The following is a 25590-nucleotide window of genomic DNA, read 5'->3' as shown; positions in this document are numbered from 1 at the left end:
GTGTGAGTAGCAAACATGTGATTGTGATTTGTGATATTGGCGCCGCATGCAACATGTGTCTTCTTGCAGGTGCTGCACTCCCGCAACATCCTGCGCTCCAACAAGTTACTGGGTAATTTTAAACTGGATGTCGCCACCGTCTGGAATCAACCAGGTACGTGACTTTGTATTTTTAACCTTTGGTTTGATTTCTTGTGTTTTTGCAGGTATACTTATGCATCGCTTGGCTATTCTTGAAATACGACGACTGGATAGCATTTTAGCATTTTTTTAGTTATTGGTATAATTATGTAGATATTTATAAAAATGCAAATAAGTAGGAAAGATAAAGATGATTTTAAATTCTTCATTATAGTTTTGAAGTTCTTTATCTTATGTGTGCGCAAAGTTACGTTTCTTTAAGATTTATCACTAATCACTCATATTGAGTGATCGCCAATATCACACTCATATTGAGTGATCGTTTGCCGTTAATGCCGTAAATTCACAAAGTTGAAAGCCTTAATAAATAAGAACAACTTTATGCAAAAATGTTACATTCCTGTAACTTATCTGTAACGTATCATTTCTGTAACTTTATCACATATTCAGCTCTCGTTCGAGATGGTTTCCACAGAGTGTGACATGTGATTTGTTACGTGCCGTGAGATATGTTAGGCGAAGATCCTTGCATCGTGTGACACTGGAGACATATTGCCGTAGCTTGGTATATATCGTAATAAATCTTCTATCAATAACTAAAACGTCTACGTCATCACCACTAGAGATAATTAATTATATTATAAGATGTCAGATTAGATTACAACCAAGGTAGTTTGTTAAAGATGTGTTTTAGTAAATCTTTTTTCTTTACGGTGCACTTGTTTATCTTTAGTTGGATTATCGATTTCTGTAGTTTTCTGTCAACGTCGGGTCAGTACGGTCTTGAATATTATAACAGTTAGAAACTATATCCGACCTTATTTCGCTGACCTCGATGTCTTTAACTACAGCACTATCTACTAACAAAACTGCAGCTTATTAAGTACTAGGATAAAGTCGTAAGGTCGTGTACAATAATTAAAATTTCACAAAATGAAGAAAACACTTTGCCAAATTAACCAAAGATGAAATATTGGATAGAGAGCAGTAAAAACTTCGAGCGGAGGTAAACACAGGGAAAGCTTGAGGTCTCGTATCGCAAACAGCGGGAATAATGATGAACGCGATGGACGCTTTTGCTTGCTAATTTACATGTTTGCACGATTTATCGCAGCAGTATAAACATTTACAGTGGGTATCAAGTGTAGGTTTCATGCGTCGTTAAACTATTCGTAATTCGATTTTAATCATGACAATGAGTTACCATTTCTGCTAAATATACTGAGACACAAAACCATGACCTATAATATTTAATAATACAAAATCTATCCATATAGGTACATTACTTTTGTGGGAATTTAATAAATATTCACGATCTTATCGTAATGATATGGAAATTAACGGTTTTACGATTATATTGATAAGACATCATGTTTCTTGATTGATTACAAAGAAGTTACAAAGAAGACATTGATTACAAAGAAAATCTTGCGTTCGAAACTTAATCTTACACGATAATTTCTTACCCTAATCCGCTTTGAGATTTTCCGTATTCGGAACATTGTTTGCACCCGCATGCCTTTTGACATACATGCATTTGCAACCCCTTTGATCTGATTTTCAATTTTCATGATATTCCAGAATTTTTAGGGAATGGGATAGACATTTTATTATAGAATTTCCGTAGCCATCTTTCAACAGATCAGACCCTGGATAATATCTAGGGCCAGAGCCATTGCCAAAAAAAATTAAACGACCCCGAACTTTCTGGGGTTGAATCCTTTAATTACAGAGACCCTGGATACCATCTAGGACTAGTCTTAAGGTCCTTAGTAAAACGAATTAAACGTGCCCACGTTCGACAGGGTTACGTTTTTCTATTACAGAATTCCTTTCGCCACCTTTTAGCTCCATCGTCAGACCAGCCACATAACATAATAATATTGTGATCCAAATTACATAATGCATGCAATTTTTTCAGCTCCCTCGGATATCGGGAAGTGGGTGTAATTGAACATGTAATATTTAACCCGTACTAACACTTCGAGTTACACAAGAGCTTACAAATTTAAGTTTCATGATTTGATTCAAACTAACATACTCGTACATAAATAATTTAAATAAAAGCTTTTAAAAATAAAGGGCACATTATAAATGACTAGTTCCCTACTATAAATCCTCATATTAATCCGGTATACAAATAGGATAATCCTTTCGAAGTTAGTTCGGAATTCCATACGTAAAGTGCATTGCAGAGCGCAAAAGTTCTGCTAACTTGGTACATAACATTTCACTCTGCATTCGAAGTATGTGCTCCTAAGAAATTTGACTAAATACCTCTTCAGAGATAGCAGTGATAGCCTAGTGGTTAGGAAACTCGGCCTCTCGATCGAGGGGTCCGAGGTTCAAATCCCAGGTATTTCGAAACTATGTGCGTATTAGAAATCTATTTTATCACTTGCTTAAACAGTGAAAGAAAACATCGTCGGAAACGTGCATACCTGAGAGATTTATAAAAAAATAAATCTCAAAGGTATGTGAAGACAACCAATCCGCACTTGGCTAGCGCGGGGGACTATGGCCTAATACTTCTCATTCTGAGAGGAGACCCATGCCCAGCAGTATACAAATGAAAAGGATATTTGATCCGCGTAGTCAGTGTGTAGGTTATAGATTTTTTTCTCATGTTTTAAGAGACATATGCCCAGCAGTGGGACCGTTATGCATAGATAATTAATTGTATCCACGATACAGATAGTTTTTTATTTGTGGTATATCTATCTATATACTATGACATATAAAGCAGAGAGTAAGGCCTGTCATGTAATAAAATGAAAATATTATGTAAAGGAGTTAGACGACGCCTACGCCTACGCCTGGCCTACGCGCAACGTCAGTGAATTGAACAAATTCAGATCTTACATAAATAACGGTATTACGTGGTTAGACGATCGTAAATTGCGCAACGTCATTGAATTGAACAAATTCAGAGCTTACATAAATAACGGTATTATAAAGTAATATGCTTTATTTAGCTATGTAGATGAACTTGAAACATTGGCCAAGTGCGAATCGAACCCGCACGGAGGGCTGCGTAGTACCAAATGATTTTTTTTTATTTTTTTAGCATGAGAATCAGAAGTAAATGCATTGTGTAAATTTGCACTATGTACTTATGTATTACGGGCCAATAAATAAAGCGGATCCGTAGATTGAAACTCGTTCAATTGATGTTCAATCATTGGATGAAGCAAAGGTTTTACTAATAGATAACTAAACTAACCTAACCACCCCCTCGTACATACGCAGAGAACCCCCAGTTACTGCATACTCGTAATGCATATGCACCAATAATATTGTAAAGCCTCGTTGGGGACATTCTATGTAACTATATTCCACAATGCCTCTATTGAAATTATTAGAACACATTCACTTCAGCTTTGCAATAGCAGAATTGCTAATAGATACATACCTAAAATTTTGTTAAAATGATAATACTGCTACAAACTAAAACGCGACCTGAAATTTAACACTATGTTCTATGCAAATGATACACAGCCGTCGCTACAAACTGAACTAATCCCCGTGTCCCGTTTAATTTGGAACCGTCATCTAGTAAATGAACAATTTTGCGTTTCTAATTAATACTGTATAAATGGAATTGCCTCACGTTTCAGTCCGACCTCAAAACAAAGAGCTTCAAATATTTCATTACATATATGCTTTTATAGGGTAAATAAACAAAATGAATTGGATAATTAATGTTTTAGGTTTAAAGAAATTTATTTCTCATAAAAACATGTAGTTTACTTATAATGAGATACAGAGATTTGATTATTATGACTATACAATTGCCTTTGGGCTGTTTAATGGTATGTATTATTTACATTACATGCGTGTTTAAATATTTCTTAAGTTCAAATTTATACATGGTTAGAGGTTTGCATTCTTTTATGTAATTTGGTTACTTGTTATACAACTGTACTCCTTCAAACAAGACGGATTTCTTTCCATACGACGTTCTCACTTTGTAGTTGGACTTTATATTTGTTCCTTAATTTGTGACTCGTAACTTTTCTATTTAATTGTATATTTGATTTTATTGAGCTATTGATTATATTTCTAATAAATATGCAAGTAAAGTATATGTACAGGTTTCGGATATTTAATAAATGTGTTTTTTTATATAATTGTAATGATGGAGTAAGATACGGGTAATGAAATAGTACTTTAATAATTTTATTTTGAGTTCTTTGTAGTTTATTTAAGTTCGTTTTTGCGGCCGAGCCCCATATTTCAATTAAATATTCGAGATGTGATTTTACTAAAGAGTTGTATATAATGATACCTACCTTTTTTGGAATACAATTTGCTATTTTACGTAATGCACCTAATAGTGATACTAATTTCGTTTTGACGTGCTCAATGTGAGATTTCCAAGTTACAGTATCGTCTATCCAATCTAATTAATGTTTTCAGTGCAATACACAATATAAAGACCCGTTTCTCAATTATTTTTAACTTTTTTTAAAAGATTCAAAATGCAACCGTGTCTGAAAGTCCACGTGATCGTAACTGGCCACTGCCGCTCTTGTATATCCGTCATCAACTCCACGTAGAATTGGCGCACCTATTGGCATTCACATTGAACATCCTTCCACTGGAACGCAAGGACTGCTTCACCAGTGTTCTCGAACGAAACGTAATGAAATCGGTAGAGTTGCTCAATAAAATTAGTATATTCGTACCTATCATCGGTATATGACAGACAATAATACAATATTCAATTTTGGTGACCGTCTGGATATACTCGTACCTATATTTCACAGATTATTTCGTCCTGACGACCTTTATTTTGCGCTGATAATTGACTTTCTATCAATTTAGTATACTGACTTCTTCCCAAAATAGTTCAAGTTGAAGTTACTTTTATAGTAGATTTATACCTTTTCTCGGATAGGTTGGTATTTTATTGTAGGAATTTATTATACGAATACAGTTCTAAATTACCAGGATTGTTGAAAGGATGATTTGCATCCTCAGAAATCGTGGAAAAATCAATGTATTTCGGTATTTCTCTAGGACAGGGCCAATGTCGGTAGAAATACCGAAAAATTGGTAGGTTCGAGAACACTGTGTTTCACTATGACACTCGCTGGAATTCCATTCTCTATGCAAATTGTATGAGTAGGTACTTGAATAGTGGCGTCAAATATAGAGTGCGAGTCCAGATTAAATTACTTTAAACGTCAGTCTAAATCCCATGCAGTCTGTCCGTCACAATCCCAATCGAATTATTTATTACAAGGTTTACAAGTTACTCGCATGTGCGGGTTGGTAAATAGCTCGCGTACGAGTTACTTCAACATTTCCTGTTTTTCACTCGCCTTTGGCACTAGTAGCTAGAGCTTAAGAGCCATACGAGTAATTTAGATATCGCGAAAAAACGCATTATAGTTGTTCAATTTTATAAGTGATTTATAGTGAAATCATTTCGTCCAACGCCGGTGTATAAAATAATTATATATGTAAATGTGTATGAATATACTAATTGGACATACGGAACAGATATATTACGTCATACAAAATATGCTTTATTTAAGTGAAATTTATTTTTAAAATAAAATACGTAGGTACATATAAGAAATCACACAATACAAGCGAATGATACAGTGTCATATACACAATTTGTTTGCACAATTTCACAGATTATACATGTATGTTTAAAATTATAGGACTCTACGATTCTGCTCCAGGTTCGAATTAAATATTTTTATTAATGTTGTATACCATATAAGCTTGCACTTACCTATGATAAGTGCCCGTATTGAAATAAAAAATCTCGGTTAAATTTATCACGCACTAATAACATACACCCATTTAACAGTGCAAGCGTTATGTTCACGATCGAATACATTCAATTACTATTAATTATCACTTGCTTAAACGGTGAAGGAAACATCGTGAGAAACCTGCATACCTGAGAGATTTATAAAAAAAAAATCTTAAAGGTATGTGATGTCTACCAATACGCACTTGGCCAGCGCGGTGGACTATGGCCTAATCCTTATCATTCTGAGAGGAGACCCGTGCCCAGCAGTGGGACAGTAATGGGGTGATGATGATGATGATGATTTTAAAATAAAATGTACAGGTAACTCGAAAATCAAGGTCTGTTTACCACATACGTACCTATGCGTTATACATATGTTTTTACAAATTCCGCAGATATTTTAAAACAAAAAGTAACCTACACACATTATTCTTTGTGACCTTATAAACTTGAGTATAGTCCGCGTAAAACTGCTAGTCCGCTCTGAATATAGAAATGAATCGCGTCGTCATAGTAAATTGTATGACTATACACCTGCGAGCAACAACTTCAAAGCGGACTAGCAGTTTGGATCGGCCTATACTTATGTACGCGAACAAACGCGAAAATGTGAATACTTATGTACTACATTTCAAAACTTGAGAAAGAGCACATAATGAAAAGCGTACAATTTCCTTAAACTTATTAATAGGAACATCTTGTTTATAACATTTCATTCGCACAACATCGAGTACCCTCTCGCTTTGAAACTACACTCTGAAGATTCCGACTTTATAGATAAATTAAATTAAATTCCCATTCACATAGATCAGATCGCCTCCGGATAACAGAGTTGGAGGTTAACGCAAAACTATTCCCAGCTTATCTTAAGTTAGTGAATCGCTTTTAGTTGGTTTGTAGTTTGTAGTACCGCTGTAAATGCAATACAGATCACAGTTTATATGATACGTTCCGGATATTTATTTTCTTGCCCAAGTTTATTAATAGGAATACTTTCTAGTTTTACGAAGTGCTTCGATTGTGTTACCGACACTTACGAGTTACACTTACGAGTACAACAGCAGTACTGCTGCGTTATGGTCGAAAGTCTGTGCTTTCTTTGATGCCCAACTTTAATTCTTAAGACTATCGAAATAATGTAGAGCTTTTGTTCTTTTTATTGAATGTAACTTTAATATAATGGATACCAGTTTATTTCATTAAAATGTTTATTTAAATATTTTCTTTCTATACCTGTTTTCTTTTATTATTTTAATGAGAGTGTCCCAGTTTTCAATTACGTACTGGTTAATAAGGTCAGTGGCTCCTGGCAAGATTTGAGTTTTGTGCCCTGGTTCTTGAAAATCTTTTAGATAATTTACTTATTTCAAAGACCTCTTCAAGTTATGGTACAACTCAAACCTTGTAACTTCTTTTTTACCGTACCGACCGCCGACTCATTGTAATACATATTACGAGTAGGTAGTAGTTTCTTACGTGGTCGGTCAGCAAAATGCGCAAGACCATTGCGCCCCTCCATAAAATACCAGATGGTTCCTCGATCTTCTTCTTCAATTTAATTAACATAAAAAAAATCCGCACGAATCCGTAAAGCATTTGCAAAATACTATTTTTAATGTAACAGTAGATCGCATTGCATTCAAAACTCCCATTATATTGCAGTGGTATATAAAATTTCTGCATTGGGAATACGCTGCAGAAATGTTCCACGAAATGTTTACTACTCCCAGTTGCCTATATCTGACTTAAGCATTGCATCTCGAAACTCCTTTACGCAAATAGAACTTGGCTGCAAAATAAATTGAAAAATGTAGTATTTTGAATTAATGTACTTTTGAATTTATACTAGCTTACGTTTTAAATAACCAAAATCACAGATTCTTTGCACACATTTCCACAGAAATGCAAAAAGTGTTATGCGCTTTTGTAGTGTGACAGGGAATCGCTCCGGGCTGAATGCCGGTTCTACCACGTTGTAAAATTATTTCCAATTATGACTGCAGTCTAAAAGCTGAACGGCACAGACCTGTATTTGTTTAGATATAGGTCCGTGCTGAACGATCTATGTCTCGATCTTCAATTTTTCTACACAAATGTTAGCAAATTTATGTACAGCTGAATCACTCTTTACTCCATATTCATTTGTTTGTTTTGTACATGTGGTGGTGCGGTTAACAATTTATACTGATATCAATGTTTACAATATTTCTAAAATTCGGTTTCTAAATCAAAATTGAAATTGAATAAAAATAATCACAATTTTATTTCACTAACATTTAAAAGAGGCCACAACATAAAAAAAAACATGTTAAGAAATGTATATAACCCTTAACGTATATACCCTTTTATGTAATTTTAATTTACTTATAAAACTATTCATTTTCAGAGTATAATCATTTGTTTAAAAGCCAAACTTATCTTAGATGTCTTTCTTAACTCTATTTCTTTTTTAGTCTCTTTAGCTTTTTATAAATTTACAGCAATGGAGTAGGTATTTTTACCATTAGTGTTATGGACTACTCTAAAATAAACTGGCAGATTGTTTGGACGTTACTTGAGCCTCATTCTCCATTCTGTGTGAGCTCGTACTCGGACGACGTTTCTTTGTTGGTACTACTCGTTGAACAAAACATGCCTGTTAGGTATTATGTCGTCATGCGGACATTTACATACGACACACAGGAGTACACAGTTGTCACAGGAGTTTGGTAGATATATTATAGTTTATTGAACAACATTAGCTTATATTTTACAGTATTAAGTACTAAATATATTTTAACCACAAAATTAAATACTAATAAAATTAAATTAAAATAAATTAAACTAATCAAAATATAGTTACAGAATGTACGAAAAAAATATAAAAACATGAACAGTACTACAAAAAATTATCGCCATCGCTGTCTTTGGGCAGGGTTCCCAAGTCGCTGGGAGCATTTCCTCTTCGAATTGCTATAGCAATTATTTGAGGGAAATGCATGTCAGCACTTGGGTCTCCAGAGACGTCGATTGTCGTCGTCATTGGTAGATTGGCTAATAGTGTGTTATATTTTTCACATCACCATGTAGGTAAATTTCACAGTAGCGGTAAATAAATATTTTGTCCATCAAAAATCGATATTTGAGATTTTCTTCATATTAAATATTATCAAATTTCGAAATTTGGTCAGAAAAATGAAAAGATTCATTATTGATAACAGGTATTTGCCGACAGCTCGCCTGCGGTGCCACCGCTATTGGATCAGTTTATGATATTATATAACAGTGCTAATACAACAAATTACATATATTTCTGTTTGAAGGCAGACAAAAATTAGCATAGGGCGTTTTGAATTATGGATATGGATAGCAACCTCTTCGTACAACCCTAGAAATGGTATCGGTTAGGTATATTTGAGGTTGGATGTGGATGTCCATGAGCGACAGTGATGCTTCACTATTTTGACATAAAAAGAAATCTGTAAAAACAATAGTAGCTAAATTGGAACTGAACCATATGAAGATTTTTTTGAAGGTGGTAGAAGACTCTGTGGTTCGACTCCGTCGGCTCTACCGCCATTTCTGACGCATAACAGCAGTGTTAAACGCTGCTGTATTCTGGTTTGAAGGATGATGAGATAGTGATGTAAGAGAGTCATACTTTTCCGAGGCGTTCCAGCTTAGTTGTCAAGGATAGCGGCGCATCTGTTGTCGACCTCAGGTAGGAATGTCTAATTTTATCTGGGGTTGATTACAGAATTCCATGGGTGGAAGTAGCCACTTAATATCAGGTGGACAGCATGCTCATCTGCTACGCTCCTATATTACGAAAAAAAAAGCTTAAATCAATAACTAACTATTTAAACTTAAGACCAGTAGACTTTAGCTGTCCGTTTACTGCACGTACGCCCGTCATTGTTATTCAATCTATCAAATGTTTTGCCTATTAAAGATCGCCTTTATGTTTTTTCATAATATACATTGCCATTTTCTACCTTTGGTAAACAAACATTGGTTATAGACTAATTATTAATGTCAGGCGTTCTACACAGGAGATCCCTATTTAACCCAATCGTGTTATTTCCAATTTGCTTTTGAACTTGAGGCGGTTTATCTAATAATCCTTACTCAAATTGACATTCAATTTCATTCCCAATATTTGGCAACAAACATATCCTAACTTAAATATTATATGGAGGTATATGTGGCTGTTTTTGATTTTTTAAATATAGAAGTAGCCAACGAACATGATGTTCACCTGATGTTAGTGGCTACTACCACCCATGGCCCATTCTGTAATTTCTTTAATAAGGGGTTCTTATAAGGGGGTATATATAGGGGGTAATAAGGGGTTATAATATTTAATATGGTTTATAGTATCTGGGGAGACAAGACTAGATTCCTGCCTGAGGTCGACCACAGATACGTTGCTACCCCTGAGGACTACCCCTGAGTTGGAACGCTTGTTTGTGGAATACCTAAGACTGTGGGGCATTGACCCCTATAGTAAAGCAAGAATAATGTAGTTTACGCCCAGTAATGGCAGCTGCACCAACATACTAAAACCTCAGGGTATGCGAAATTTTAGTTCGGATACGGATAACGTAAAAAATCATATTAAGGGTACTGTACACTATAGAACTCGAATACCATTTTGCGTTTAACATCAAGTGAGTTGTATGCTAGCTTTTTTTGCGCCCAGACGAATATGGAATAGGGCAACCCTATGCGGAAGGAGGCAGGTATTGAATGCTAGTAAAAACGTTAACTATATAATGGAGTTACGATAGGAGAAAGTCACGCCCAAATAAGTACACAGGCTAGTCCGTTCGGTTGGAAGTGCGTCAGTAGATCTAGATTCTACTATGATCTTCAATATGACGATATTACATTTAGACTTACAGAAATAGCATCGTATTCGAAAATCCTAGTATTATCATTATATAATAAGACAAAATGAGGATAATTATTTATTTAAAAAGTTAGAACTAAGACTTTAGTGTTAAATAAGATTAAGCAATTCTCAGCAACCGAATTTCTTTCGAGAAATCTCTTTAAAGATAAGCCTCATATAGCCCTAATCTTATTAATTTGTAATCTTAATTTGAATAAAACTCTAAGTAGGTACGTAAAATTACTAACTTCCTTTTCTGAGGATAAAAATGTTGCTAGGAGTAGATAGATTTTAGCTAATATCCTGAATAGTTATTAAAAATGATAAACGAGTATTCTCTCTCTATCATGTTTGCGTCAGTCGAAGAGTCACACTAACAAAAATATGTTGCCTTAAAAAAGTAAAAAGGCTTACTAATAAAAATTCAGGGTTCACCAAAAATATGTGGTCCGAAAGAGGCAATATTTCGACCCGTTGGCCGATACGGGTACGGAACCGGAATTCTTTTTAAAAGTCATGAAGCGTATATTTGTACAGTCGGCTCCGAAAGTAGAAAAATTATGACGATCCTGATGAGGTGAATGAGATCAAATTATTTAAATCGTGTTTTGTCATTCGTTTTTGATAATTGTTCAAAATTTTAAATTAATCGGACCGTTTAAAGTGGGTAATAATCGAGTTCAATGATTCTGTTACACACATACATACACGTCAAGCTGATAAAAACGTGTTAAAGAATAAAAATAGTGTTCCATGTAGGCGCAAATAATTTATTTCAAATAATTCCTTAACCATTTGCGTGGTTATCTCATCGTCTTGTTTTGAGCATATTTTATGTTTTTTCTTATTGTTTCGCTTTTAATCCATTAAAATATTCAAATCATCATCTTTGAACATAACATAAGATGCCATCATATTATATTCAAAGAAACAAGTGATACTACACTTAAGCAACAACTAAATAAACACTTGTATTTTAATTGTATTTTAATGAAATTGTATTTCAATTCATATTTATTCAAGTCTTATTAAACTAAGACATATTAATTACATTAAAGTATAGTCTCAACCTATAAAAGTTTAAAGCTACTTATGTTTAACATTTTAAATATAGGACTATGAAATTCTATACCTATAAACATTTTTTTTAAATCCTTAGAAGAACCTAATACAATATTTTTTAAAAAGGCATATTGTTTATCGATACCTACTGGTAATTTATGATTATTTAAGTTTAAATTGTCCTTTAGTTTTCATTTGTGTGAATATTTCTTTCTCATGTGTTTATTAATTTCGATGTGTTATCTGCTGATTTGGCATCTTTTTTCATGCATGACTTACAACTTTAACCCCTTCGTGTTACACCAATTTCAGAACTCCGGCGCAATCTTGACAGGACGTCTGATGTATAGAATCCTTTCCATGACGGGTATAAAAGTTTTTGGTAGATTTTAATTTTAATTTCGAGACGCTTTAGGCAGTAGATAGATAATTTGACGACACCTCAGCGATTCTGATCCTAGTTATATCGTACAGTCGAAGATTTTCCAGCTCATTTTCACCCCAACCACGTGGTAAATCAAAATTTATTCTTAATTTTATTTCTTAATTAAAACAAGTAAAAACGCCACAGATTGACTTTAACTGAAAAATAGAAAAAGCTTTTCTAATACTGATAACACCAGGCGAGTAGGTAATCCGATTTCGCCACAGAACATTACCCATATTTAGGTAACTTCATATAAACTTATCTTTATAATCAGAATCGCTGAAGCGCCGTCTATATTAGGTATGCAGGTAGTGTAGGTACCTTAATCTGAAATATAGAGCTCCAGGTAAGAGTGGTCGAAACACATTTTGGGTAAATAGATGCCGTAGTTAAAATCAATGCATTCACATAGAACTTATAATTAATTTCATTTTATACTTCCTAAATCTAAAAGTACACATATTTATCTACATATATGTGTGGTTATGAATAACAGGGCTTAAAATAGCAGTTCTCATTAAACATAATTCACCAGCTTGACAAAATATTGCGCTCTGCGAAATTATGTTTATCAATAACATCGTTACAATAATATTCCCATTTCAGGGAACTTGATTTACGCTTGTGCGCCATACTGAAATTTCAGATGAAGCTCGCGAACATTATGGTATTATTGCAGTGCGAACGCGCTTTATTATTTTAAACGCAATATTCCAAAATGTTTTGTAGAAATTAATTCCAATTTATTAAATAGGTAACAGGGGTCGGAGTTATTGATGTAAAGTATGTAGGTACCGTTAAATTTTTTTGAAAGTTTGTTTATTATTTTTCATTTGTTTCCAACCAATTACATTTTTATGTAATCTAGTTTCCAACTGAGAACAATAACTATAAGAGCATTATTGTTCGAAGGTTACCAACTATTACGAAATGACAGCCATATACATTTTTGGACGAATGCGAACATGTTTTGTTTTTAAATTTAGTCACATCTATCAAAGTGAGACAACAAAGACATATATTAAGCATATATTAGATAAATATATGTAAGGGCAATAAAACGATATTAAAAGCATTTCCACTCCAAATATTTGACAAAAATAAAGATTGAAAAAAATGCATTTTTAAATTTTCAGAAAAATCAAGGTCATAAAAAGACCTGTGTTATTGTTATCAAATACGACAGAATGCGCGCTAACAGAAAGAATTATAATTATAGTTCCAAGACAGACGAGTATGAATTAAGGTACTTGGAATATAACCTTTAAAATTTTTCTTACTCCGGCACTAAGTGGAAATGCTAATGGAGGTAACATCCAACTGAATTTCTGCATTCGAAGAAAAATAAAATAATATTTATAGTTTAAAAACTAAAAACCACGCTAAATTCGCAGAAGGAAAATCGTTAATCCTGATTCCTGACGATCCTGATGGGATAAAATTATTAAAATCGTGTATTGTCATCGGTTCTGGATAATTGTTTAAATTTTTAAATTAATCGGACCTTTCAATGTGAGTAAAAATTGAGTTCACAGATTCCGTTACCTACATACATACATACATACAGGTAAAGCTAATAAAAGCGTGGTAAAAGTATCGGTAATTTCTCGATAAACTTGCACGTACTCCGACACCAATAACCAGACACTATATAATTATTTCTACCTAGTATTTTAGTAGTGTAATATAATATTGTTCGCTCTCATGAATAACTTGTACTTTGAAAAGAAGAGTATTTAAGACAGTTTTGATGGGTTTCACTGTAGACATAGTTGGTTGTCATTGGTGTGTGTGACTTCTATGTTAGTTTCTGATTCGTAGTATCCTATTTACTGTTATGAAAAATATCAGTATAAAATACTGTCTACAATACGAAAATATCACTTAAAATAGAAAGTTGACTGCTTTGTTGGAATTCATTGAAGTGAAAGCATCTATTTAACATTGCGAGCAAGTTACTGGTGCAAATATTTTTGAAATAAAAGGGACTATTACATTTTTAAATATTTCAAGATTGAATATACTAATAGATACTATATTTTCTAAAGGCAAAGCAATAACGGCCGAAACCGGGGGAGGGGTATAAAAAGTAATAGACATTTTCATAATCGTAGTCAGAGAGAAAGTTTTATTTGTTCCGGGTTTACATTTCTATCAGGCTCAGGAAATAGAATATTATAATGTAAGATTATGTGTTTAAAACATAATTTCTGGTTAATTGGTCGATGGGCTTATAATATTTAAAATTCATTTTCGTACAAAATACTACTCGTATCTTTCGGCTTATCGAAACGTTTCGGCCCAAACGGGGACAGAAAGCGAAAGTTTCAGCTGAGTAAACCAATTTCAGTCAGTCAGTAATCATTGTAATTTATTACCTACCAACGATCGACGTTTGACAATTTCTAAATCTAAATGTAACAATGCATAATGTCACCTTTAGATTTAGTACGCAAGCATTAGATAGAGATGGTAGTTAATAAAGGCGTTATGTACTTCAAACTAAGTTTTTTGGAGAATAACTGTTATTAAGGGGCTTAAGGCGTCTCAACTAAATCTTCAAGACAAAATTTATACCAACTTTTGTAATAACGGTCATTAATTACTTGTGGGCAATCCGTTTACATCATATGAATTTCTTCATTTTAAGCGTCCCCTCCTCGTCATAGTAGATCACACTTATGAGATACCCCCGTTTGTCTAAATTAAAATTCAATATTTCTAAATAAATTTTAAGTGGATTTATTAAATAATCAACTCAGACACGAATATCTAATGTTCGACTCGTCAAGAGATAGAGCCTGTTTCTCAAACAAGCTATGGGAGTTTTCTCAATTTCTTACATATATAATATACAAGCTCCGAACTTAAACAGTCGGAGCACAACCGTTCTTCGGGCATAATCACCTAACCCAGCTGTAGATCTGCCTTTACCAAACTACATTCAAATGTTAGTAATATTCGATTATACCATAGATTAGTAAAGATTACTCACTCCTAACTAGAAAATGTACCCAGTTTTGAGAATTGAAATACTTGCGTAAAAAAGTTTTGCCACGTCTCCGTGCTAAAATATCCCTAAAATATTTGACATAATTATTAATTTATTATGTAAATTCATGTAAATTACGCAGTATTAGTTATTTATTCGTATATTTTCTCTAAAAATATTTTTATTTGTCAAGAATTCAAAAAAAGAACTTACGATAATAAGCCATTTGTGGCTTCATTCAATTTCAAGGCGGCGAAGTATCTTTACTAATCTATGGATTATACAAACAAACATTTTCTTATGAACAAACTGAATAAAAAACGATGCTGGTTTGAGATGGGCTTTTAGCTTTACGAATAGGATCGAAAATATTTGCTTAATTACATTACTAGCTGATGCTACATAAAGCTACATAATACTGCTTGATCTGGAAGTCTAGACACACTGCTTCGGTTATCACATGCATAAATAGAGGATATTTTTCATCAAACTTTATCAACACCTTGTATATTAAATTATTATTCCGGCCTTCAATTTTAATATTAACTAATGGTGATCATATACACTTAACAAAGTCTTTTACGAAATGATCTTTTCAAATTATAATAATGTTAGAATTGAGCTATATCTGTCTTCTTTCTTCTTTACCATTGCAGATGGGAACTTCCAAACTCGCGTTTACCATAATTTATTTATTTTTCCATCGTTAGTTAATTATAATTAAACTGATGCGAAAAGATAAGTATTATTTCGATTATATCAAAATATAAGTCGTAGGTATCTAAACAAAACACTTTATGTACTTAATTCGATTTAAACGTAACTCTGAACAATTATTCATAACCAGAATACTAAATTCTGAACAGTAATCTATAAATCAATTAACTGACTTCACAAAGGAAGCAGGTCATTCCCTTAACGCGTATATATTATTTACGACCGCTTAAAAGCGATGGCTTAACTATGATCTAGCCTTTTCCTGTCTAAATACTTGAAATGTTAAGGAAAATTAGGCCATGCGCTTAATAATCAAAGAATTAATACTGATCGTTTAAAATAATGTGAATAATTAGAAATGGTGGTATAAGTCAGTTACTTATATGTATTAAGCTCATATGCACCCATATCATGCACAATAAGTCTAATGCGAGTATCGTACACTATGCATAAATGCATACCGATCGTAAAATGTTTTAGAGAAAAATTGAAATTCTCTTCTAAATTACATATACATACATATGACGCTATTCTTTGTTTACAGATCGCATGTTCTACCATAAGTGGGCTCTGCTGACGGACCCCGACGATGTTGCTTCGGGCCCTAAGGGTTACCTGAAGTGCGACATCAGCGTGACCGGGAAGGGTGATCCCATCAAAATACCGCCCAAGACCGACAGGGATGAAGACGACATAGAAGCGTAAGTCTATTTTTATAATATAATATTCCATTTTGACGTCCCGCGTGGCGGAATGGTCACCATGCCGGTCTGAAGTGCAAAGAGTTCTAGGTTCGAGCCCCGGCCAAACAGACATCTGAATTATGAATTAGGATATGTGTTTGGGTCTGCGTGTTTGACGTTTGTGTATTCGTCTTTATTCGTCACCATACACGAACATGAAATTCTGGTAAGGGTCTGTGAGTGTAGAAAGCGTCTAATGTAGAAGTAGCAAACGAACATGCCCACCTGAAAGTAAGTGACAAATTCGGCTCTTGGATGTCAAGAACAAGCCACATTTACGTTACTATAGGGATTAAGTCTCGCATAATTGTGTCTCCAATTTGCACCATGTAAACAGAACACAACGGCCATAGTAAAGAAAGAGTAGTAGCACAGCTTCAGACAAATCGGCCTCCGCCGGGCTGCGCCCCGCGTATGATCGCGCGCATTTTTTCTGAATTTAGGATTTGAGTTCACAGATATGTAATTGTCCCGATTATGTGTGTGTGTGTTTACGTCGTACAAATTATATATTTACTAACATAATGTATACAATGTGTTAGACGACAGTAAATTAAAAGTACTCGTCATACAAGGTGTTTAGATAGGTATATTGCGATACTACTAAAATAATGCTTACTCAGTATTTGAAAAAAAGCTATTTAAGCTTAATTTATTTTTAATGCCCTGCCCATGTTTCCGTAAAAGTTTTTTTGCGTAAATTGTATATAAGGATGAGAATCTATCTTACTTTTAATTGCTTTTAACCGCGAACAATAAAGTGTTCCGCATCAAAAAAAATTTTCTGTGCCCAATTTATAATTATTTAAATATGTATTTTATATTTAAGACGTATTTTATTCACAACCCATTTATGAATTGGTACAACATTTAATTATATTACGGTATTTAAACCCTAGTGCTGTCATAATACGAAAATAATGTATATATATAAAAATAATTTAGTAGTCTCGTTAAAACTCGAGAACAGGTGGACCGATTTGGCTTATTTCAGGTTAGAATAATTGTGGAAGTTCAGGGAAGGTTTAAAAGGTGAGTAAATATGATATTTATTTCATAAATAAATTCTGTGGCAGTAAAAAATTTGCCGGGTCAGTTAGTGTTTAACTAAAAATAAAAGTGACAACCCTATGCATCACTGCAAGAGTAGGTAATTATCTCGAGGGGCCTTAGCTAACCTACTACTCTTTCTTTACTATGCAACGGCGTTGTAAGTGAAGTGTAATCCGCGGATATAGGTGTGACATTAGTGACGCCACAATCGAACCACGGAGACCTTTAAAGTCTTCTTATTGTTAAAAGACTTTACGTAACTTTTTCTCACAGCAGGCGATGTTACGTAGACGAGTACAAGAGGAAATAAAATATTTATTCAGTGCTTCCCAGCGTTACTGATTCAATGAAACTTTTTATTTCCTTTTAATAAACTTCTGCCTCATAGCTATTCATCTGAGGTCGACATTCAGTGGGAGTACCTACCTACTATTTTTTAAGTGTGTTCGTTATGAAATATCATGGCATTTACGTTTCATATAAAGTGTACTTATGCCCTTTATTTTACTGATATACGTACCTACCTTTAAAAAAGACATATTTCTAGTAAGTTTTGGAGGTGGTAGATCCCCTCTGTGGTTCGACTCCGGCGGCACCACCGCCACACCTATTTCTGCCTAATAACAGCAGTGTTGAGCGCTGCTGTGTTCCGTATTGTAGGGTGTGGAAAGGAAGACAGACTTTTCCGAGGCGTTCCAGCTTAGTCCTCAAGGGTAGCGGCGCGTCTGTGGCCGACCTCGGGTAGGAATATCTAATCCTATCTAGGGTTGATTACAGATGTCCATGGGCGGCAGTAGCCACTTACCATCAGGTGGACTGCATGCTCGTTTGCTACTCCAATATAATAAAAAAAGCGGAAATTGTCAAACTTCGATCGTGATATATAATGAGAGAAAGAGAATGATATATAATGAGACTTACCACATCCCAATGTTATGCTAATTATTTGATAAATAAATGTAATAATATTATAAATTGAAGTAGTTCACTCGAAATTAATTTTGAATGACATATCTTCAGTCCAAAGTAATATTATGAAAATAAGTTAGCATCCTTGCGCAGCTAAGGGATTTAAATAATCCATGAGCTTCGGCCCGGCAACTATTTGGGTCGTCTGCCATAGGTTGTTATTTCATTTTCAGGCCGTAAGATATTTTTATTGGATTTTTTCTAACGAAATCATCCTTTGTTTATGTTTTCTTTTTGTTTTAAACTTATAAAAGTAGGAACATGCCTTTATCTCTAATACCTTTAAACAAGCAATTCTTATGTATATATGTTACAGTCAAAGTGATTAAAAAGGTGTTATACATAATGACTGGTTATTATGTATAATAACTAATTTGTCCAGACAATGTAAATGAATCACTTTATCCGGCCGTTATATATAATAGCAGGTTAAAGTTAGTCAAAGCAATGAATATGTTATTGTAAAACCAAGAAATACGGTAAAATTTAAGATTAACTGAAATTATTAATGATGAATTATGTACATACGAGTATCAACGATCTCGGAAACGGCTCTAACGATTTTCTTGAAATTTCGCATTTGGGGGGTTTCAGGGGCGATAAATCGATCTAGCTAAGTTTTATTTTCAGAAAATGTCGTTTTAACCGTGTTTTCATTCAAGAAAAACCTTCTACAATATCATTAGAATACGAAGCTAAATTTCGTCGGGAAATCGGTCGCCTTAAAATGCAGGAAACCCGGGTTAAAATTTAGGTCCGATTGTTTCTTTTATTTTTTCTCCTCTTTTCGAATTCCTTTTCTGTGAGAAAAATAATTGCACTCGTGACTTTTTATTTCAAATAATCGGTATTTTTGTTTTATTATTACAACACCGTGCAAAGCTCGGTCATCCAGGTACTCTTCCTAAAGACACCAAGGACACCCGGTGTAGTCCATGCAACTAAAATTTATCCGTTCCTAAATATTTTTAATGTCTTCATTAGATAAAATCATCCCAATAAAACCGATCTCCATCTTTGTTGATAAGTTACTTACAAAAGTTTAGGATCACAGAATCTTAAATACAATTGTAATAAAACTCCACTCCCTCCACTCCTTGTCCACTCCTGGGCACGAATTCAAATATACGTACTACGTAGAGCCAAATTGCTGTCCCGATGTACCCAAGATACTAGCAGCATTACCTCGCTGAATTGACAAACTCATTTCTTGGCCGAGATAAGCTCCAGCTCTTTGGTCACCAGAGGCCTCAATCAAACGCGATAAATTAATTAATTAATTATTATATTAATTGTTTTCTGTTATTTTCATGAAGTGCTCGTTTATATAGTCACTGGCTGGCAGTATTGTATAAGTTAGCATAAAAAGAAAAAGAACGCTCTAGACGTTTGAGTTGTACTTTGCGGGGGAATAATAAAAGTTATAAATTGGATCAATATGATATCAGTTGCAAATGTCCACGGAAAGAATTGACCACTTATTATTAGATGGATGCATGCTCAATGCTCACCCTTTATACCTTTTGTCTAATGACATCATGTCTCAGCAACAAACGGGACTTCTCGCCTACATTACATGAAATAGTTCTATATTATGTAACAAACTTTCTATATAAATATTTTGTATGTAAAAACGTAGTGATCTACAAAATAACTTTTCCAATACCATTCAAGTTACCTATTATTGCGAATATAAGAATTTGTGGGGCCGCCGTCTTGTGGGACGTCTCGCGAAAAACAATTTTCCTTTTCCCGGCTCTATTTTTTATTATGTTTTAATTCAGCATTACTACTTTTACGTTATAAGTGTGTAACTTATAAAATGTGTCATATAGAATGATTGTTATGTTTCGATCTTAAAAATACATATCAGTTCTTAGATTTCATGTTTTAACTTAGTACAAAAAGATCTCTGCTTTATGAACACGTAAATTAAGTGTTGTTATTTCTTATTATCAATCTTATTACAATCGATATTTTTTTAATGATTGAAGAAATTGTCAAATGTCGATCTTTGGTACGCAAAACAATAGATAGATTGAATATTAATAGCGGGCGTTAATGTTAACTTTAACCACTAGAAGTCGATGATGCACGTGACACTTCCTCTGGAGACTAAGCGGAAACACACGATCAAAACGTAAACCTTTAAACCAGAATAAAGTTAAGTTTAACACTGCTTACCTATAAGCAAAAATATGCACATTCTACCACTTTAAAAAAAATAAACAAATAAAAAGAATACGGTTCATGACACATAAGTGCAATAGGCTTCTTTAAATTTTCAGAAATTTGCTACTACCAGACGGGATTACCATCGAACGGCAGAGAACTCGATTTATCGTAAAAATTTACAAAGCAGACGGCCTGCCGAAGATGAATTACTCTCTGCTGGCTAACGTCAAGAGAGCTTTCACTGGAGAATCCCAAGACTTGGTAGACCCTTACGTGCAAGTTAGCTTCGCGGGAATGACGGTCTGTATCCTTCATAGATCCTGTAATAATTTATGTCCCATTGTTCGTCACGGATCTAATCCACATTGATGAAGGGTGACACGGGTTAGTGACAAACCTGTGTCAGATGTTATCAAACCACCTAGCTCAGCTGAGTTTTGCCGGCTGTTAACGTATAGTAAAAATGGGGACCAACGGCTTAGTGTGCCCTGCAAACCATGGTATTGCGAATGCAAATTTGTCACCAGCGGTTACACAAATTTTTGACATGCTTAGTAGCAGGTTTGATTTGGATTTTTATCTTCCTTAGGGTGCAACGTCTGTAAAGAAGAATTGCTACAACCCAGAATGGAATGAGCAGATCACGTTCACGGAGATGTTGCCGCCATTGTGCCAGCGCATTAAGATTCAGTTACGAGACAACGCGACGGTGCAGCCCAACGTCATCGGCACCCATTTCATTGACCTCAAGACAATTTCTAATGATGTGCAAAAAGGTATCTTTGCACTTATATTACACACTGATGAATGTGATTAATCTGATGTTTCTGTATGACATTACAGTAACAATTAGGTAACAATACCTAACTTTAAGTTTTTGACCAATAACTTGCCTTCTATATTATAAAATTATATAGCTCATAGAGATCTCCACAAAAACAGTTAAAATCTTGATAAATATTTGTTTGTAATAAATATGTTCATATTAATAGGGTTTCTTCCCACGTTTGGTCCTGCATATATAAACCTCTACGGGTCCACTCGGGACTACAGTCTTATAGACCAACATTCCAACCTCAACGTGGGAATGGGCGAAGGCGTTTCCTACAGGGCAAGGTAACTACAGACTGTATCAATATTCTTTTTAAAACATTGATGCACATAGGAAGCAATATTTTATAATTAACATTTATATTTTTTTATTAAATGCAAGAAAAATGTAAATACGTATATACAATTATTTCAGGATCATGATATCGATTCGAACGGAGCTCATAGATTCTATCGAATACTCGTCATCTGAGGTCGAAGTGGAGCCTATCGTAGCGATAAACGAGTCTACGTTTGAGAAACATGAGGAGTTTTTCCTGTTCACGAGCATCTTCGACGCAAACATGATTGACAAGCATTTCATCGACAAGCAAATACAATTTGAACTAAGCATCGGCAACGCTGGGAATAATCTGGATGGAACACGCGAATCTGTAAAGAAACCTCATGACCTGGCTGTTGATGATCTCAGTAAGCAACTAGATATACACAATGATGTTTAAGTTGACCACAAAAAATTTTATTGCTAACTTTTTACTATTAAAAAATAACTTAAAATATAACTACTTATAAATTAGAAATATAACGTATAATTTGTAATTATAAATGACATAAATTTGCCTAATTTATCTTTGCCGTTTTAAAATTTGAACTTAAAGTCTAGTACAAGAGCTATTTGGTAAATACTTCGCTAAGTAATCAAACTTATTTCTTAGTCGACGTACGATCCAATTCTTGGAACATCGGAGGACTTAATATTTAAAAAAAAAAACTTACTTATAGGTAGTCTAAAACGCCAAGGGCACACATGTGTATTTGACGTTTCTTATTTACACTTTGAGAGACTTCGCACTAAGTTTAACATAAAGTTTTACCAATTTTACATAAAGTTTTAATCTAGGATATTACTTACAAACTAAGCGTTTGCGGATAGGTGTATGCCGAATCTTATATTTAACTTTTGAAAATCCTATGAAATAATATAATGTTCTTATGAAAAAGCAAAAAACATTCCTTTATGTTTGTTTGTTTGTAGATGAGCTGAATGCCGACACCGGCTATTGGCAGAGCGTCACCCCGCCTATGAAGGCGGCGTCGAATGATAAAATGTACTATTATCTGCCGTACTGGGACAACAAACCCTGCATGCACGTTCGCAGCATCTGGCCGGATCACCGCAGGAGGATGTACAACTCTAATTTGATTGCTAAAATCATTGAAAAATTTGTAAGTATTGGATATTTCTTTGCCGGTTATCTTATATGCAGGATAAACCAGAAAGGGATAGTAATAGTAGTAGCAGTGATAGCGTAGTGGTTAGAATGTTGTCATCTCAACCGAAGGATTTGGAGTCCCAGGCACCTCTGTTTTTTTAAGGCGTATTCGAAATTAATTACCACTTTCTCAAATCGAAAGGAAATATTGCAAGGAAATATAAACGCCGTCGTATTCAGTGTTATCGCTTATGGACGACTTCATAGGACTGTGAAGTTACTTAAGGTTGATTACAGATGTTCATTTATCTTGGGACCTTTCACCAAGGGTAACGGTATGGTCTTAAATTAAATAACAATGCGCTATAATGTAGGTACATAATTAATGTTAATAATAAAGATTTTTTTATCATATCGTAGTAGCAGATGAGCATGCAGTCCACCTGATGGTAAGTGGCTACTGCCGCCCATAAGCATCTGTAACCTAGCTAGTATTAGATATTATTCCTACCTGGGGTCGGCCACTGATGCGCCGCTACCCATTGTGGACTAAGCTGGAACGCCTCGGAAAAGTATGTCTCCCTTAACACTACCTTCAAACCAGAAGACAGCAGCGCCTAACACTGCTGTTATTAGGCAGAAAGAGGTATGGCGGTGGTGTCGCCGGAGTGAACCACCAAAGGGTTCTAACACCATTCTTCCACAATAAAGATCCTCTTTAATTACAGGAGGATAATTTACTGGATATCCAAGTGGCTATTGGTATGGACAATACCCCTATCGGCACCACTATCGCCGCTCTAAAATCAGCATTGGAGTCAGTAAGTGAGTCTTGCGCGGAATATGTTCGCTACATGACCGACGCGCCTCCCATCGGAAACACCAAGTTGGATCGTGAGAGACAAAAGATGTGTCTCTACGAAATTGTAAGTTGATGTCGAATAAGCTTTGTCAATTTTTTAATAGATACGGTAAAAGCCTAGTTCTTGCAATTCGGCCTCTGATTTTTTCAAAGCTATGTGCGCATTAAAACCATACCGCTATTACTGAATATGGCGATTTTAAATTACTAAGGATGGGTTGCACCGTACGCCGATTTGAAGTTTGCGTTAAGTTAACTATAACAATAACGTTGACGATAGCCATGAAATGTAAAAATTATGTGTTGCAGAAAGTTAACATCAATAATGTCATTGTCGTCATGATTTTAGTATACGTTGAAAGATACGGAAATTGACAAAAACAATAACTTTAACCGAACAAAATGAACCGGTGAACCAACGTTAAGTGTCACTTATGACGTCATATTTACGTTAGATAAATAGTGTAAACCAATAATTGCTTAACCGCAGATTTGAAGGGTGGTTATGATTAACGTTAAAGTTACATGGTGCAACCTACTCTAACATTGAAATACTTTACTTACAGGAGCAGATTGGAGCAAATACCCGGGCACTCAAAGCTTTAGTGACTAGAAATTCTCTCAAGGATAGATTACGCACAGCGTACGCCTATCTGAATAAACTAAAACAAATGTGCGAAGACGTGAGTGTTATATTTTGTAATTATTTTTTATTTATAAAATATACAATAAAAAGGGTGACCCATTTACGAGATACAATGTCTCAGAGATACACAGATATAATCGTTCAACTTATATCACCTCTCTTTTTGTGTCGGGGGTTAATAACAGGTACGCGATATTAATGAACAAAGTGATAATAATAAACAGGTATTGCTTGTTTCAATTTCGGATTTAGACCATTTTTACCAGATGGTAGATTAAATTAATATTTACCTCATGATAATCTACTCTTAGCTATTTGATAATATGAATATTTAGATACATCGTGTATTTCATGATTCCAATAAAGTGTGAATATTTGAAGAAAAGTACAATGGCGGACTAAGCTAAAACTGAGGCCCTGAGCGATAAGTTAAAATAGGCCGCCGCTCTAAAATATTGATTAAATTATAATTACAAATCTATTTGGAGGCACAAAAAGGAAACTTGTAGACATACAAGTTTCCTTTTCGAGGCATTGTTGGCCCTGACGTCCTTTTTTCTCTGATGAATAAACATTTCAAAGATTGTTTGATCATGACTACCTAGCTTTTTTCGCCGTACAATTAACAACTGCATTTGGAAATTATTGTAAATTATTTTCGTTACCTTTACCTTATTTTACAGCCCCAACATGCGTTACCTGACATCTTTATCTGGATGATCGGTGACGGTAAACGCGTAGCCTACCACCGCATCCCCGCGAGAGATATCATCTACTCCGAGGCCCCCGACGAGGCCGGCAGATTCTGTGGCAAGATGCAAACGATTTTTTTGAGGGTATGTACCCTTAATAATGTTTCAAAAATATTGCTACATTTTAATTTTTTTGTTGAT

General features: G+C 34.5%; 1 protein-coding gene across 1 annotated transcript in view; it reads left to right on the top strand.

Moving 5' to 3' along the window:
- The window catches only part of LOC140743801 (otoferlin), a 47160-nt gene that overhangs the window by 11787 nt on the left and 9783 nt on the right, over positions 1–25590 (top strand). The window contains exons 5-14 of the mRNA XM_073075388.1: positions 70–154; positions 16530–16686; positions 21039–21225; positions 21515–21701; positions 21918–22041; positions 22172–22446; positions 23012–23202; positions 23918–24115; positions 24618–24734; positions 25381–25533. Coding sequence (XP_072931489.1) covers positions 70–154; positions 16530–16686; positions 21039–21225; positions 21515–21701; positions 21918–22041; positions 22172–22446; positions 23012–23202; positions 23918–24115; positions 24618–24734; positions 25381–25533 — 1674 coding nt within the window. The remainder of the gene's footprint in view (positions 1–69; positions 155–16529; positions 16687–21038; positions 21226–21514; positions 21702–21917; positions 22042–22171; positions 22447–23011; positions 23203–23917; positions 24116–24617; positions 24735–25380; positions 25534–25590) is intronic.

This window comes from Epargyreus clarus, unplaced genomic scaffold (assembly GCF_041222505.1).
Source record: "Epargyreus clarus isolate Ecla_fem2 unplaced genomic scaffold, WU_Ecla_fem_2.2 ptg000007l, whole genome shotgun sequence".
Classification (NCBI taxonomy): domain Eukaryota; kingdom Metazoa; phylum Arthropoda; class Insecta; order Lepidoptera; family Hesperiidae; genus Epargyreus; species Epargyreus clarus.
The sequence above is the reverse complement of the archived record's forward strand: the minus strand, read 5'-3'. Positions and strand labels throughout refer to the sequence as shown.